General features: G+C 37.1%; 2 protein-coding genes across 12 annotated transcripts; both read left to right on the forward strand.

The window, feature by feature from the left end:
- The first annotated feature begins 2,493 nt into the window (after positions 1 to 2,493).
- Positions 2,494 to 7,297, forward strand: LOC148842942 (uncharacterized). 11 transcript variants are annotated; one of them, XR_016102844.1, is made up of 8 exons: positions 2,508 to 2,695; positions 2,837 to 2,967; positions 3,336 to 3,446; positions 5,099 to 5,360; positions 5,684 to 5,768; positions 6,378 to 6,444; positions 6,531 to 6,773; positions 6,970 to 7,297. XR_016102844.1 is itself a non-coding variant. In XM_088956649.1 (7 exons), the coding sequence occupies exons 2-7, from the start codon at positions 2,959 to 2,961 to the stop codon at positions 6,582 to 6,584; spliced, it is 588 nt and encodes a 195-aa protein (XP_088812775.1). In that variant the 5' UTR covers positions 2,508 to 2,695; positions 2,837 to 2,958; the 3' UTR covers positions 6,585 to 6,939. The 11 variants fall into 11 exon arrangements, 4 of the variants coding, with proteins under 4 accessions (XP_088812777.1, XP_088812778.1, XP_088812775.1 ...); XR_016102845.1 differs by having other exon boundaries at positions 6,531 to 6,675; XR_016102846.1 differs by having other exon boundaries at positions 2,546 to 2,723; positions 6,531 to 6,675.
- Positions 7,298 to 11,924: 4,627 nt separating this feature from the next.
- Positions 11,925 to 13,179, forward strand: LOC148842943 (HSP20-like chaperones superfamily protein). Its single transcript, XM_088960138.1, has 2 exons — positions 11,925 to 12,558; positions 12,669 to 13,179. Exons 1-2 carry the CDS (start codon positions 12,294 to 12,296, stop codon positions 13,064 to 13,066), a joined length of 663 nt encoding a protein of 220 aa, XP_088816264.1. The 5' UTR covers positions 11,925 to 12,293; the 3' UTR covers positions 13,067 to 13,179.
- The last annotated feature ends 853 nt before the right edge of the window (positions 13,180 to 14,032 follow it).

The raw sequence follows: 14,032 nt of genomic DNA on the forward strand, positions 1-14,032 counted from the left end.
TTTCATTTGTACTATAGTTAAACAAAATAAGCTAAAATTTGAAACAAAAATAAATCAGAATTTACACTTAAATCGTTTACACTGCGATGGTTTTGCATCAGTGCAAATTTATTTGCATTATAACCAAACACAACCCAAGGGAAAGGGACTTTTTTGTATCCGATTTAACTGCATCTATCCATGATGATAGCTGGGATGGAGCAGGAAAACTTTAGCTTTCTATTGATATTTTTTGTTGATAATAACGATTTAAGCCAAACTTTTAGTTAATTAGGGTCCATTTGATACATGGGAGTAGGAGTCTGGAATTGGAATCAGAATCAAAATGGTCCATTTCGATTCCAACCGTTTGACGGGTGGAATCCATATCTCATTTCTATTCTTAGGGTCTGTTTGGTTCACAGTTGGAGTCGAAATCAAAATCCTTTGGAATTGGAATCAGAATGGTCTATTCTCATAGCCTGTTTGGTTCATATAGGAATGAAAATAAAAATAAAAATAAAAATAAAAATCAACAGAAATGAGATTTCATTCTCAAGAAAAGGGCAGGGAATGACCATTCCCTCAAATGAGGGGATGCCATTCCAACAGAAATAAGAATAAGATTCTAATTCTGTCTAACCAAACAGTTAGAGAATTGAAATAACCCATTCCGATTCTGACTCCAGACCCCACGAACCAAACGGGGCCAGTGTAATAGCATTCCGCCATTCTCTGTGAAATTATATTGCAATTTCCTAATTCTGTTGTCCTAGGATGAAGCTGAATTATGTCCCAACCATAAAATATTCTATTGATTGTTATACGTTATTCTCATGGACATTTTGATGTAGATCGTCCAAACAGATACTAGGTGGCCAGATCTCTTCTCCTACAAAAACAAGTGTCATCGCTGATTTTATAGCTGGGGAAAGATCTGGCTTTTCTTTTGTCAGTATACAGAACAAAGAATCAAGGAATTTTCTGTGGGAAATTATAAACCAGAATCTGATGAGGCAAGAGTACAAACTCAAGCCATGCTAAACGTTGACTATTGTAAGTTTGTAACATGAGCTTGGTTCCTACGGTACTTGACTTTTCTTCACACTAATCTAGATACAATTGTTCTATATGGTAATCTAAACTAGCCATATTGATTTTTGGCGTTTTTGCCACTACTTTCTTTCCTTTTTATTGCTCAATTTCTCTGTAAATTTTTGACTACACTGTTCCCCAACTTCCTCTGTAATCCTTACATCTCTGCAAATTGCAAAACATAGTTTTGCGTGGACCCAGAAACGGAGCAAAGTTTTGAAGATGCCCTTATTTTATATACCTAGGACTGATAGGAGCTGGACCTCAATTTATTTCCCAAAAATTTATATAGTGGCCCCACAAATGATGAATCCTGTCTCTCTCTCTCTCTCTCAATTCATGAGATATCTATCCTTTGAATTGCCCAGTCTTATATTATTCCCTCTGGTCTATACCCAACAAGAGCTCACCAGGAAACCAACCAAAAGAAGAGCAACCAAGCACGCAGGCCTGAGACACTGTTCCAGCCCATCAGTGACTTGGCTGTGGTCAATTTGAATGAAACTGTGGCCCAGCCCAAGGTAGATAGGTATCCCTTGATTGAAAAAGACACCATATAGATATGGTGGTTCAATGAAATGAACCAAAAGGAAATCAATAACAAACAAGTCAAACACAAACTGCCTACCCGGAAAAATTTTAAAAGAAAAACTATACAGAGACCAGAAGTGGGAACCCATTAACCCAAGAACAAGAAAATGGAATAGTATCAACCATCTATTCTGGAATTAAAATCATAGCTTCAAGGAGTATACGTACATACATACTACATCTATACATCTACCAATCCTACCTTCCTTTGTTGCTCTTCTCTTTTGTGAGAAAGCATCAGGTAGCTTACAAGCCACCGCAACTGTGTGATCTGGGCCGTTCATTTGCTCAACACTTCACAGGATTTAGATCCCAATTATATGGTTCTCATTGTACTTGAAATCTATTCCACCTTTTGCCGATAATCTAACCGATCATTACCCACTACTGGATGTGGATAGGAACGGACTATTCAACTAGAGATAGTGATCATGTGCCACGGGCCCACGGCCTTGCTAATCTCTTGACTCTTGAGTGGAACCCGATCGATGGAGGTCCCTCATCCTTTCAGCAACTGACACGTGCCCAACCAACTTTATCCCAATTCCCAAGTGGGTAAACGTAATCCGAGACTTCTTGACCCTAAATTGGATAAGTCCACGTTTGTCAGAAACCGGTTTTTTCCTTATCCTGGAAACAGCCCAGAAAGCCCATCCTAATTCCTAAATAATCAACTGAGATTGGAATCTTGGTTATGTGGGCTGGGCCCACTAGGAAAAGACGGTGCCCGTGCCCCTTCTGGAATTGGACGGTCCAAATCTCTGGACAGTGGCCCAACGTGGACGTTATTATTATTACATTATTAAGCTTTTTATCTCTTTAATCTTTAATATTAATTTTCATTTTTTTTATTCCGATAATTAGCAGGGGAAGAAAGAAGGAGCCTTTTGGTTTGTATTAACCAGACCAGAGGGCTATCGAAATCAGGGGGGATAGAGAAAAAGACAAAGAGAGAGAGAGAGAGGAAAGAGAGAGAGAGAGAGAGAGAGAGAGAGAGAGAGAGGACGAAAACGAAGATGGAGTTACAGAGGTCTGTTGTTTGGATTCGTGGAATCCTGGTAGAAAACTAGGGCTTTCCTAATTGTATTTTCATTTAATGGTTGTTATGCGCGCTTGCTCTGTTTATTGATGGATGAAACTCAGAGTAGTCTGTTTCTGTTTCTCATCTCAGGGCCTTCACTTCTTTCCTTCTTGGATTCGATGTTTCGACGAGAGGATCTGAGGTTTGACGCAGGATTTAGTATAACTGCTACTAAGTAGATCTAATACATCTTGGATCAGCCAGATTCTCGCATGCATGGGGTAAGTAATCGATTTCCATCGTAGATCGAGAATTTTTCGTAGACTCAATGGTTGGTTTAGAACATGCTTTATGTTTTATATTAAACCTTTGTGCTTCAAATTTTGTTATTCGTTTGTAGTGATGCTCTGTGTTACTGTAGCTGACTTATGCTTATCGTGTAGTAGAATCTCATTATGCTTGTTTGTTAAGCTACCTTGAACGATTTTTTAGAAAACGTTAACCTTTTGTGGCTTTTCTATTGTTTTTTAATTTGCATTCCTTTCTTGAGGTTTGGGAAAATTATTCCTTTAGTGGAACTTGCATTTCTGTCCAAAATGGATTGGATTTTTTTGAATTGAAGTACTGTTTTCTGATGCACATGGCGAAGATTTGTACTTGTGGAGGGTTATACTCTTGGTTTTTGGGCTCCTTGTTACTTGCGTGCTCTGAAGCGGTTGTGATGGAGAAGCTTAAGGAAACATTGAGGGCTTTGTTCAGTGTAAGAGAGAAAGCTGAATCTCGTGGTTTCATTTTCTCTTTTATTTGCTTTTTTTTCGCTTTCATTTTCTGACAATGACCTTGAAAATGATCTATATAGCTGCCATTAAAATTTTCTTCAAGTTTATGCTATTATTTCGTCTTTTATGTGGAATTGTTATATGGTAGCAATTCTCATCAACGAGCACTTATTTCTATATACAAAACCATCCAGATTAGAAAGAAGAAGTGGTAGGGGTGGGGATAATGTCCAGTGACCAATCCAGTTAAGGTAGATTTTTAATTGGTTACATCCAAAACAACATTGGGGTTGTTCAACGGTTTTTAACTTGATTGGGATGGTTTGGTATGTACCAGCAAGACTATGGGGTATGGAGAACACTGAATCAGGAGTTTGTGGTTTCAAGTTGAAACCTCTAACATGGGAAGGGGAAGGATGGAAGGATGTATGTCAAGGTAGTGACAAGTTATTGTGAGGTATATTGTCTTACAACGGATGATCTCTGTATCTGAAGCCCAATTATGGGGACAACCCTTGGAGAATATTGTTCATGATAACGAGGATAAAGCCAATTCTGGCACCAATAAAAATTGGAACCAATTATGGGAAAAAGATCTTGTGCATACAATATTCAAGATTAAGGACTTATGGTTATGATTGACTTGATCATCTCTCTGGCTACTCTGCATGTGCACTTATTGTATTTTTATCATGTCTGTAGTTTGCTCACTTTCTAGTAAATGCAAAATAGCATAACTAAATGGAAAACAAAGTGTCAAAGCCACTTTGTGTTTTGTGGTATCAAGATTCTTGCAGTATTTTGAGTTAACAATTTATCCATTCAAGGAAGATTTTACATGTATTAGTTCCAAAATGAAAATTTCTTGTGATGGTGATTTTCATTTTGAGTTGATAATGAAAGTCCTATTTATATTGATTTCTTTTGGCACATTCATCTGACACCACTGTGTGGAATTATTAAATCCATATCAATTTCATTTCTGCCAATTTATGACTAATCATGCCAAGTATAAAGTGCTTGGATACCAGTTTGACCAACTTGATTGGGGGTCCCTTTGGAAGTTTCATGTATTAGGACTAATGCATGTATGCAGATAGGCAATGGGGGATTCTGTTTGCATACACTTGGAAATGTTATGCTTGTTGATTGTCATATGTTCCATCAACCCAGATGCTGGATGTTAATGCAGTCCCTCCTGCTGTTTAGCACTTGCTTCAATCATGGGTCGTTATTAAAAGTTTGGTTATCACTCTCATTCCACCTGATATTTTTCCCTTTCCACTGTGACAAATTAAGACCTCTACTATCGGGGTTTGAAATATGCTAATTTGTTCTCTCTGTGAATTAGGTACTAATCTATGCTTTTTGTATGGGATGAATTAATTGTTTCTAAGATAATAACAATCAGAACGCTTCAGAAATGTGTCCATTTCCCTTGTAATTTTGCTGTATATAAACATTGACATTGCAAAACTTAATTGTGCTTCCTGAAGGCGTTACCTTAGCACTGGGTAAAGAACACATCAATGCTGTATATAAACATTATTAAGAGCCTTTTTCACTTATAAGAAGGATTGATGTTTGATGGGTGGTGCTAATCATTTATGTGGTTAAACCTGATTTGTAACAGAGCAGAGGTTGTCTTGGATGCTGTACTAAGCCCACACCGATCATCGCTGTGGATGAGCCATCAAAGGGACTGAGAATTCAAGGCCGTACTGTGAATAAACCCAGCATATCAGAGGATTTTTGGAGCACCAGCACATGTGAGATGGACAACAGTGCAGTTCAATCTCAGAGAAGCATCTCATCAATCAGCACTTCAAATCAAGCCCTTGATCCCCATTGTGGAGTTGGCAGCACTAGCAACCCTCCTGAGTTCGTAAATCATGGCAAGTTTCTTCTGATTCATTCTTCAATGCTGTATGCAATCTTTGATCTTCCATTTGATGATATTCATAGGCCATGGATCTCAACATGGATATGTGGCTGCCCAATTGTTCCATTAATTTAACAATCTGGATGGCTTTGGAAATCCAACTAGCATGGCTTTTTTCCCCATTGTTCTAAGGGAGATAATGCATTTGGCATTCCTGGTTCTTCTTTACCTATGGTATTATACTGGTTGTGAGGGCAATCAATAATCTCTAACACCATTTTCTTGTTTTCTTTGTTCTTAATTAATGCAATTTTCCATTTTATTCGTCTTTTCCAGGTTTTCTTCTGTGGACTCAAACAAGGCAGCAATGGGTTGGAAAGTCTGAGAACAAGACACAACAGTTTCGAGAACCCAGATTGAGGTGTGAATCTCTCACTTTTCTCATATTTATCTACATTAAGTTTAATCTTCTTGCACAAACCATTTTAGTTGGGACAGTGTTGTTCTGTATAAGGAAAGGCATAACCTTTCTTTTTTGATCAATAGGCAGAACCTTTCTACTTGCTTCCCCATACTAAGTATGGGGTAACTAAATGTGTATAGTTTGAAGTTTACTATTTAGTTATCAAAAATTAAATAAAAAAAAAAAAAACTAATCTGGCTGATCTTTTGATTTACTCTATTTGGTTCCATAGGTGGATCATGTTCATGAATGACCAAAAGTCTTTTGTAGATCCTATCTGATTACATTGTGGTGTTTTCACCATGTGAGGTAGTGGAGAGCTGTTATAAGCTAGAAAAGTCAACATTAATTGCCTACAGGTTGTACTATGGGATGTGTGGGTATCAGGAACCCTAGGAAACACACTCCAAAACAATTGCCACATCAATAAACCATAACTTAGTGTTTGTCAATGCCAAATAAAATTAATTATTACCAATAAAAGCAGTTGATTATTTACAATCTTGTTATCACATTTGTTCAATGCTTTCAATCTCTTTTATGGTACAACAATTTGTGGCTTTGCAGTTGGAATGCGACCTATGACAGTTTACTCGGGACAAACAAGCCATTCCCCCAGCCTATATCACTCTCTGTAAGTCTGTATTCGCTTTATGGCAGTTAATCTAATCTTATAACATTATGTAACTCTTACAACATTGATTGGGCTCCTATTGCCAGGAAATGGTAGATTTTCTTGTAGACGTATGGGAGCAGGAAGGGATGTATGATTGAACAAGAAGAGGAGCCATGGAGGACATGCAAGAGCTTTCTAGACATGAGGACACCACTGTCACTATCGTAGTTTCCAAACTAAAATGCTTCGGTATAGAAGGGGGATCGATCACCATCATCCATCAACTATGTTATTATTCAAACGCCATTCTCCACTCAATCATTCTCTTTGTGGTCTTTCCAGATTTGGTTGTCCACCGCATTCAATCTAATATATAGAATTTGCATTTTAAGTTCTCCAGTTGTGCTGCCTGAGAAATGTTTTAGTGGACTCTTTCTAGACCTTAACTATCTCTCTCCACGCATTCAGTTGCTGCTTATTCAATCCATTTTTTTTTCTTTGGGCGAGTATAAATATAACCCATCACTGTTTTGCCTTTTTCAGTGTTTTGCTGCATTCAGTCGTTGGGATTAAACGTCTGTAACTCTGGTTCTTGTGCCTGGACTTGGTGTTTCTTTGGCTGCTCGTAACTTTATTATATTTTTAAAAGAGAGTTGGAATGGATGAGGGTGCGTTTGCTGTGAGACAACGGATCTGGTGTTTCTTTGGCTGCTCGTAACTTTATTATATTTTTAAAAGAGAGTTGGAATGGATGAGGGTGCGTTTGCTGTGAAACAACGGATCTGCTGCGAGCACTGCTTGTGGGTTTCATGTGTATGGAACACTGACTTGTTCACTCGTGATTGGTTGCAATTGCATAGCCTGTTTTACATGTCGTCTCGTAGGACATCCCAACTGATGCTTGTATTGGTCCCCCAACAATTGTTTTCTTTGCTTTGGTTCTTTTTCTTTTTCTTCGTTGTTGTTTCTACGTTTGACTCGCCATTTTTAAAGCGATCTTGTGTGAGAGTGTCGTAAACGCAATTGCAAGAGACGTGCAGTGACACACCGTATCCGTACGTTAGGAAAACTCAAATACAAGTCAAAATAATATATCAATAATAGTTATCATAAATATAAGCTTTTATATAACCATAAATAAGTTATTAATCCTGATATTCAGTAGGTGTCACTCCTATCCCCTATCAATGGCAACATGTAAGTACAAAACAGACGTGACAGTAAGTTTTCATGAATATAATTTGTGTTGATTATAAATGTATAGATTTTCATCAATTTTTTCTTAATGCAACTTTATACGAAAAAACAGGAGGCGGCCAGTTTGGGAGTGTTTAACTTAAAAATAAGTGTTTAAAAACAAGTGCTTATTTGAATAAGTATATGTATTTGGCACCCAGTTTTTTCAATGCTTTTTTTTTTTTAAATAAGCACTTATTTTATATTAGGTGTTTGATAAGTCTTTTTCTCTAACAAGCACTTAAATAAGGATGTGATTAACTGATTATTTTGTCTTCATTTTCTTTCAAATTCTCAACATATACCCTTTGAAAGCAATTTTATTAAATTATTTTTATAAAAATACTTTTGTAGAAGTATTTTTATAAAAATATTTTTTATGAAAGCACTTTTAAAAATTACTTTTACAGAAGTGCTTTTATAAAAGTATCTTTATGAAAGCACTTTTTAGAAAGTATCCTTATAAAAGCACTTTTGTGAAAGTACTTTTATGAAAGCACTTTTATAAAAGTACTTTTATAGTGTTTTAATATAACTACTTTTGTAAAAGTGCTTTAATAAAAGCTTTCGTAAAAGTGATTTTAAAAAAGCACTTCAAATAATGTGCTTTCATAAAAGTACTTTTGTAGAAGTGCTTTCATAGAAGTACTTTTATAAAAGTGATTTCATAAAAGTACTATTATAAAATTCAAGTAGGGATAATTTTTATAAGTGACATTTTAAAATTCAGCTAGGGATAATTTTGGAAGACAAAAATTGAAGAAGTTCTTATTGTATAAGCACTTAAAAAGGCTGTAAATTTTGAAAGCCCTTATTTTTTAAATAATCACTTATTTTGGGTTTAATTCCCACATATCAATAAGTGCTTAATAGCCTAAATAAGCACTTATTTTTAAGCACTCCCAAACATAGCCTAAATGTTACAATGACAAGTAATTAGCATATAGGTAGGGGCAGGTATGAGTCAAGTCGAATATTAGATAGTTTGAGCTTAGCTTGTAGAAAAGCATGAGGTTAAAAGTTTGGGTTGAGCTCGATTTGATTTAGAAATATTAACTTAAATTTGGCTTGACTTAAAAAGTTCACATTCAAGTTCAGCTCAGTTCAAGTTCCATACTGAGTTAAAGCTTCATGTAAAAAATATTTCTTATTATATATAAAAATTAAAAATAAGCCTAATAAATCTTGCAAGTTTCACATGCCGAACTTTATACTATTTAAGCTCAGCTTGATAACAATCAAGCTTATAAATTGGGCTTCACCTTCATATATATATATATACACAGAGAGAGAGGTGGTCATCTCGATCTTTGTTGGATTGGATTGGATTTGGTCCGTTGATAGGCCTAAAATTTTGTGTTTGGCTCAGTTTGGAAAGAGTATAAATACATACAAAATAATATAAAATACAAGATTTTGCACTCTACATATTTGTATTTGTACTCTTTAGACTTGGCAAAAAGTTGATCCAGTCTGCCCTAGAAAAAACTGGATTGTGTCATGGGTCAACCTGCCAACTTGATTGTCAAGTCTAATTGGAACTATTTATACATTGTTAGAAGTTTCCACTCTTTAATTTTTTCTATTTAGTCTTTACTCTTTATTATTTACTCTTTGAATTATTAAATGTTCAAGTTTTTTTTTTAATTTTATATTTGGACTTTAAGGTTAATTTCTTTAATTTTGGCATTTTTCATGTATTTTTTTAATTTCAGCTATTTTTTGGGATGACCCAAATTGACCCATGGATCAATCATAACCCGAAAATTTAGGGTTAGGGTCTAGCATTTAACAACCCAACCCAAAATTCAACCTGATCCAAAATCAACCCGGAGTGTCTTGACCCAACCCAAACCCGACCCACCCAACCCAATTGCCAGGTCTAGTATTCTTCCAAACTGAGCCTTTGGGTCTTGGGCGATGTTTGGCAAGACTTAAAATAAGCGCTTCTAGTGTATATTGTGTTTTGGAAGCCAAAAGCAGCCGCAAAAGCATTTGGTGAAAAAGCTCATTACAAAAAGTAGTTTGATAGGCGGCTTATAGTTTCTCGTGTTTTCAAGAAGTGCTTCTTATTTCCCATTCTTGTTTTTTCAATTTACACTTTTCTTAATACCTAGATTGCTCCTTTTGACTCTAAAACCCTTGTCCCATCTTCATCCTTACTTTTTCTTTCTATTTTCACTTTTCACCACTTGCAATGGTGGTGACCGGTGAGCTACAATTTTTGTTTTCTTCCGAAAAAAATTGATCAAATATTGATTCCCACTACTCCACCTCACTCCTTTAAGCTCAGTTTGGAAGGAGTATAAATACAAATTTATAGAGTGCAAAACTATGTATTTTATATTGTACATATTTGTACTTGTACTCCTTCCAAACTGAGCCTTATTTTTTTTCTTTTGTTGTGGTTTATTTTGAATCAAATGCCTCCAACAATGGTTTTTGCAACAAAACATGTATGATTCATACATTTTCTTGTTTTATTCATACAGTGATGATTGAAGCCCCTTTGTCATTAGCCCGTTTTGAATGAAGCAATGTGGTACACATAATTTTTTTATGTTTATACACAATGGATGATAATATTGTTTTTATATTCTCAAAACCCATTTTAAACCAAACAAAATAAATGCATTTTTCATTAGAGGTAACACCCCAAAAAAGCACCTTACCTAAAGCACTTTTTTAAAAGTATTTATCGGAAAAAAAAAAGCTTCTAGAAAAACCCATTTTGAGGCAAGAAACCCCACCAAATGCAGCCTTACTAGCCATATTTTCTGGTCTGTCCACGTTTGTTTTACTGAGTCTTTATGTATTTGAACCAAGTGTTCTCTGTGATGGTTGGATCTATATATTTTGTTTGTAGTGCGTCTTTGGTGTCATGAATGTCGTTTGGCAGATCTAGGTTAATTTATGGGTTCGACTATGATACGGGAAAAGTCTTTGGAAGTCTTTGCGGGCTTCCAAAGATAGCCACGTGTCATGAAACTCCCAAGACTGAGGCCAACATTAAAATTGGGCTTGGGAATTTGGATCGATGCCAACAATAAGGGTGGCAATTGGGCGGGTTGGGTTGGATTTGGTTTGGGTTGAATTTCAATCCAATCCATCTAACCTGCCAACTCATTAATGACCCAATTATATAAAATTAAATGGGTTGAGTTCAATCCAAATCCGCTTTAATCCAATTCAGTCCGCCCAAATCCATTAATCTTATATTTATAAACTTAAAAAATACTTTCTCTCTCTCTTAACAAATAAGTTGGTTGTAGATTGGTGGTTATTGTAGTTACTATTTATTTAAGTGGTGAAGGTTCAAATTACATTACATGCATGCTATTTTTATACAAGCGGCGAAGCCATTTGACTATGTTTGGATTTCGGGTTTGACCGAACCACTTAGGTTCAAACCAGTCAGACCAACTTAAACCACTTAGGTTCAAGGGTAGTTAAACTGTTTAGATCTGGATCTATCCAGTCGGACCAGACCCAGACCGGTTCAGTCAATGGTGGATTGACTTGGATCGAACCATATCAGGTTTGTGCACGGGCTCGGGGCCGGAACGGCTGACCCAAACCGGGTCAATGTAACTAATTCGGGTCACTTCGCATGGGTATTGGTTGGGCGGATGGCCTAGATCGGGCAAAACGCGTAGATGACGAATCATCAGTCCAAACCGTTTGGATTCGGGTTGACTCATGCCGGTCGGATCGAACTGTGTGAATATTGGTTGGACCAGACAACCCAAATCAGACAGAGCAAGCGACACCGAGCCATCCCCAGGGGTCTGAGTGTGTTGATCCAGTATATACTGGATCGGGTTAGACCGTGTTGTTTTAGTCTGGACTCGGATCAAATTGATTTAGATTTATGTTGAGTGAAGTATATTGATGCATTAATTATAAATTATTTAATTCAAATGAAAAAAATAAAAAAAAAAGACTAAGGAATTAATACTTTTATCCATAATGGTAATCCACAACCCAACCCAACCCACCTATTTACCTAACCCATTTAAATGGATGGATTGGATGATGGATTAATCACACAACCCGCCAAATAAATAAGCGGATTGGGTGGATTAGAGTTGGGTGGGTTCAGCGGGTTGGATTAAAAATTGCCACCTCTAGCCCACATGAATCCGTTAACACATATAAACGGATGAATCCACATCCAAATCCATGTAGATTGATCCTTGATTGTGGGTCCCGGTCTCGGTTTAAAACTTTTTAAAGTGATAAAAATTTATATTGGAAGAAACAAGAAGAGTGGGGAATAGATAGATCATAAGTTCATAGATCTAATGTGGCGTCAGATGCAATACCCTCTCGAATACTCCTGAAATCGATGTCAATCCTGGGAGAAAAGAAAGCATAGGCCTTTCCAGGTTTCTCCAGTGATCCAGTAGTGCCCCAGAAGCTCTTAGATACTTCTCCCACCCACTACTTCTCTTTATCTCCTTTAAATTAAATCCATTAGTGATTAGTCTGTGCTCTGCGTCTTCCGTCGACTATCGAAGTCGAATCTCACTTTTCATTTCTTTCAAACTCTGTTGCACACAAATCACAACCCACGCACATACACGGGAACACCCAACGCTTTCATAAGAAACAACAAGCAAAGTTGAAACATGGCTGTAGCTCGTTTGGCTTTGAAGAATTTGCAGCAGTTCTCGACTTCTGCCTTATCTGCTCACTTGGGCAACAGAGCAACCTTGTCCAAACAACGATGGGATTCCGAAATCATGAGGAGGTTCTCAACTGCTGCTTCAGAAAAGGTTTCCGACGGGGAAGTTGCCGTCACCGAAGGAGATGGTAAGAAATCCAAGCTGTTCCGTAGGAACCAACGCAGAAGAAACCTTTGGAGGAACCCTGGCTTTCCCTTGTCTCTCAATGGTAATTTCTGAATCACTTTTTTTTTTTAATTTTCTTTTGGCAAGTTAATAACCGTCATGGCGTGAAATCTGAATAATTTTTTTTTTTCTATTTCTTTTGGAAATCTCCAGAATTCTTCCCGTCAGGGCTTGAAAACGCATTACTGCAAGCATCCGAGAACCTGAACAGGTTGTTGGAGAATTTGACGCCATCTCGGTTGATGGGTCGAATGAGGGAGGACGACGGCAGCTACAAATTGCGATACGAAGTGCCGGGTCTGTCTAAGGAGGACGTGAAGATCACCATAGAAGATGGATTCCTGACAATTAAAGGAGAACACCAGGAAGAGGACGTCTCGGACGACGATCCTTGGTCGTCTGCGAGTTGTGGGTACTACAATACGAGCCTGCAGTTGCCGGATGACGCCAAGGTGGATGAGATTAAGGCTGAAATGAAGGATGGGTTGCTATTCATCACCATACCCAGAACTGGGCAAAGAAAAGATGTGAAAGAAGTGATGATTCAGTAACAACTTTCATGTGTCTGTAGTTTTGGTGGATTCTCTGTCTTTTGGAATGCGTCTACTGTGAAGTAAAGTGATGTATTACGTGCATGAATAAATAGAAACTTGTTTGAATCGAATAATGGTGGCATAATGCTGCAGAAAGCAGGTGGTGCCTGAGTTTGCACAACATTTGCTTTATATTCTGTTATTCTATGATGCGATCATTGATAAAAGGATTCAAGTCTGTGCTAACTTCATGACCAGATACAACTGAAAAATAGGTTGCATTCATGGCGTATTTCCTTCAAGCTAGAGGTAAAAGCTTAGGCTGTGTTTGGTTACGATGCAAATAAATTTGCACTAATGCAAAACTGTGGCAGTGTAAACGATTTGAGTGTAAATTCAGACTTATTTTTGTTTCAAACCTTATTTTGTTTGGTTGCATTATAAATGAATTAAATTAAGACATGAAGCAGAATAAAGTAAAACCCAAAACAAAATTAAATGAGAATTTGAATTTTTTTTCGTTTGCACTCTCATGCATTTGTACTAGTGCAAATAAAATTGCACTGTAACCAAACATAACCTTAAGACAAATGCCATTTGTTTCGGAATTTGGGTTAAATCAGTTTATCAGTTTGGCTGCAATTAGGGGATGGTATCTGGGTCAGCATCTTGGGCTATTCGTATCTGAACTTGGGCAGCCTCATCTCATTACTGTCCCAGGCTCCCAGCCCAGTCTGAGCTTTTGCATGGGCTGGGTTGGGTTTGGTTTTGGGGCATCCAGGTATCCGGGGTCCGCTGCTTTGAAAGTTGTTAATTATTTGCAATTGTTTTCACATTATATTGGACAAAGGGGAAATTTGTGATATCCACCTGATTGGTTTCTACTTTTATGATGTCGATTGATTGGTTGATTGGTCTTCTTGGCTTGTGATGTGGGTTAAATTCTTATCGATTTTATGCCTAGACAATTGGGAAGTTAAAAAT

This window comes from Nelumbo lutea, chromosome 8 (genome assembly GCF_056320005.1).
Source record: "Nelumbo lutea isolate HS-2025 chromosome 8, American lotus-T2T, whole genome shotgun sequence".
Classification (NCBI taxonomy): domain Eukaryota; kingdom Viridiplantae; phylum Streptophyta; class Magnoliopsida; order Proteales; family Nelumbonaceae; genus Nelumbo; species Nelumbo lutea.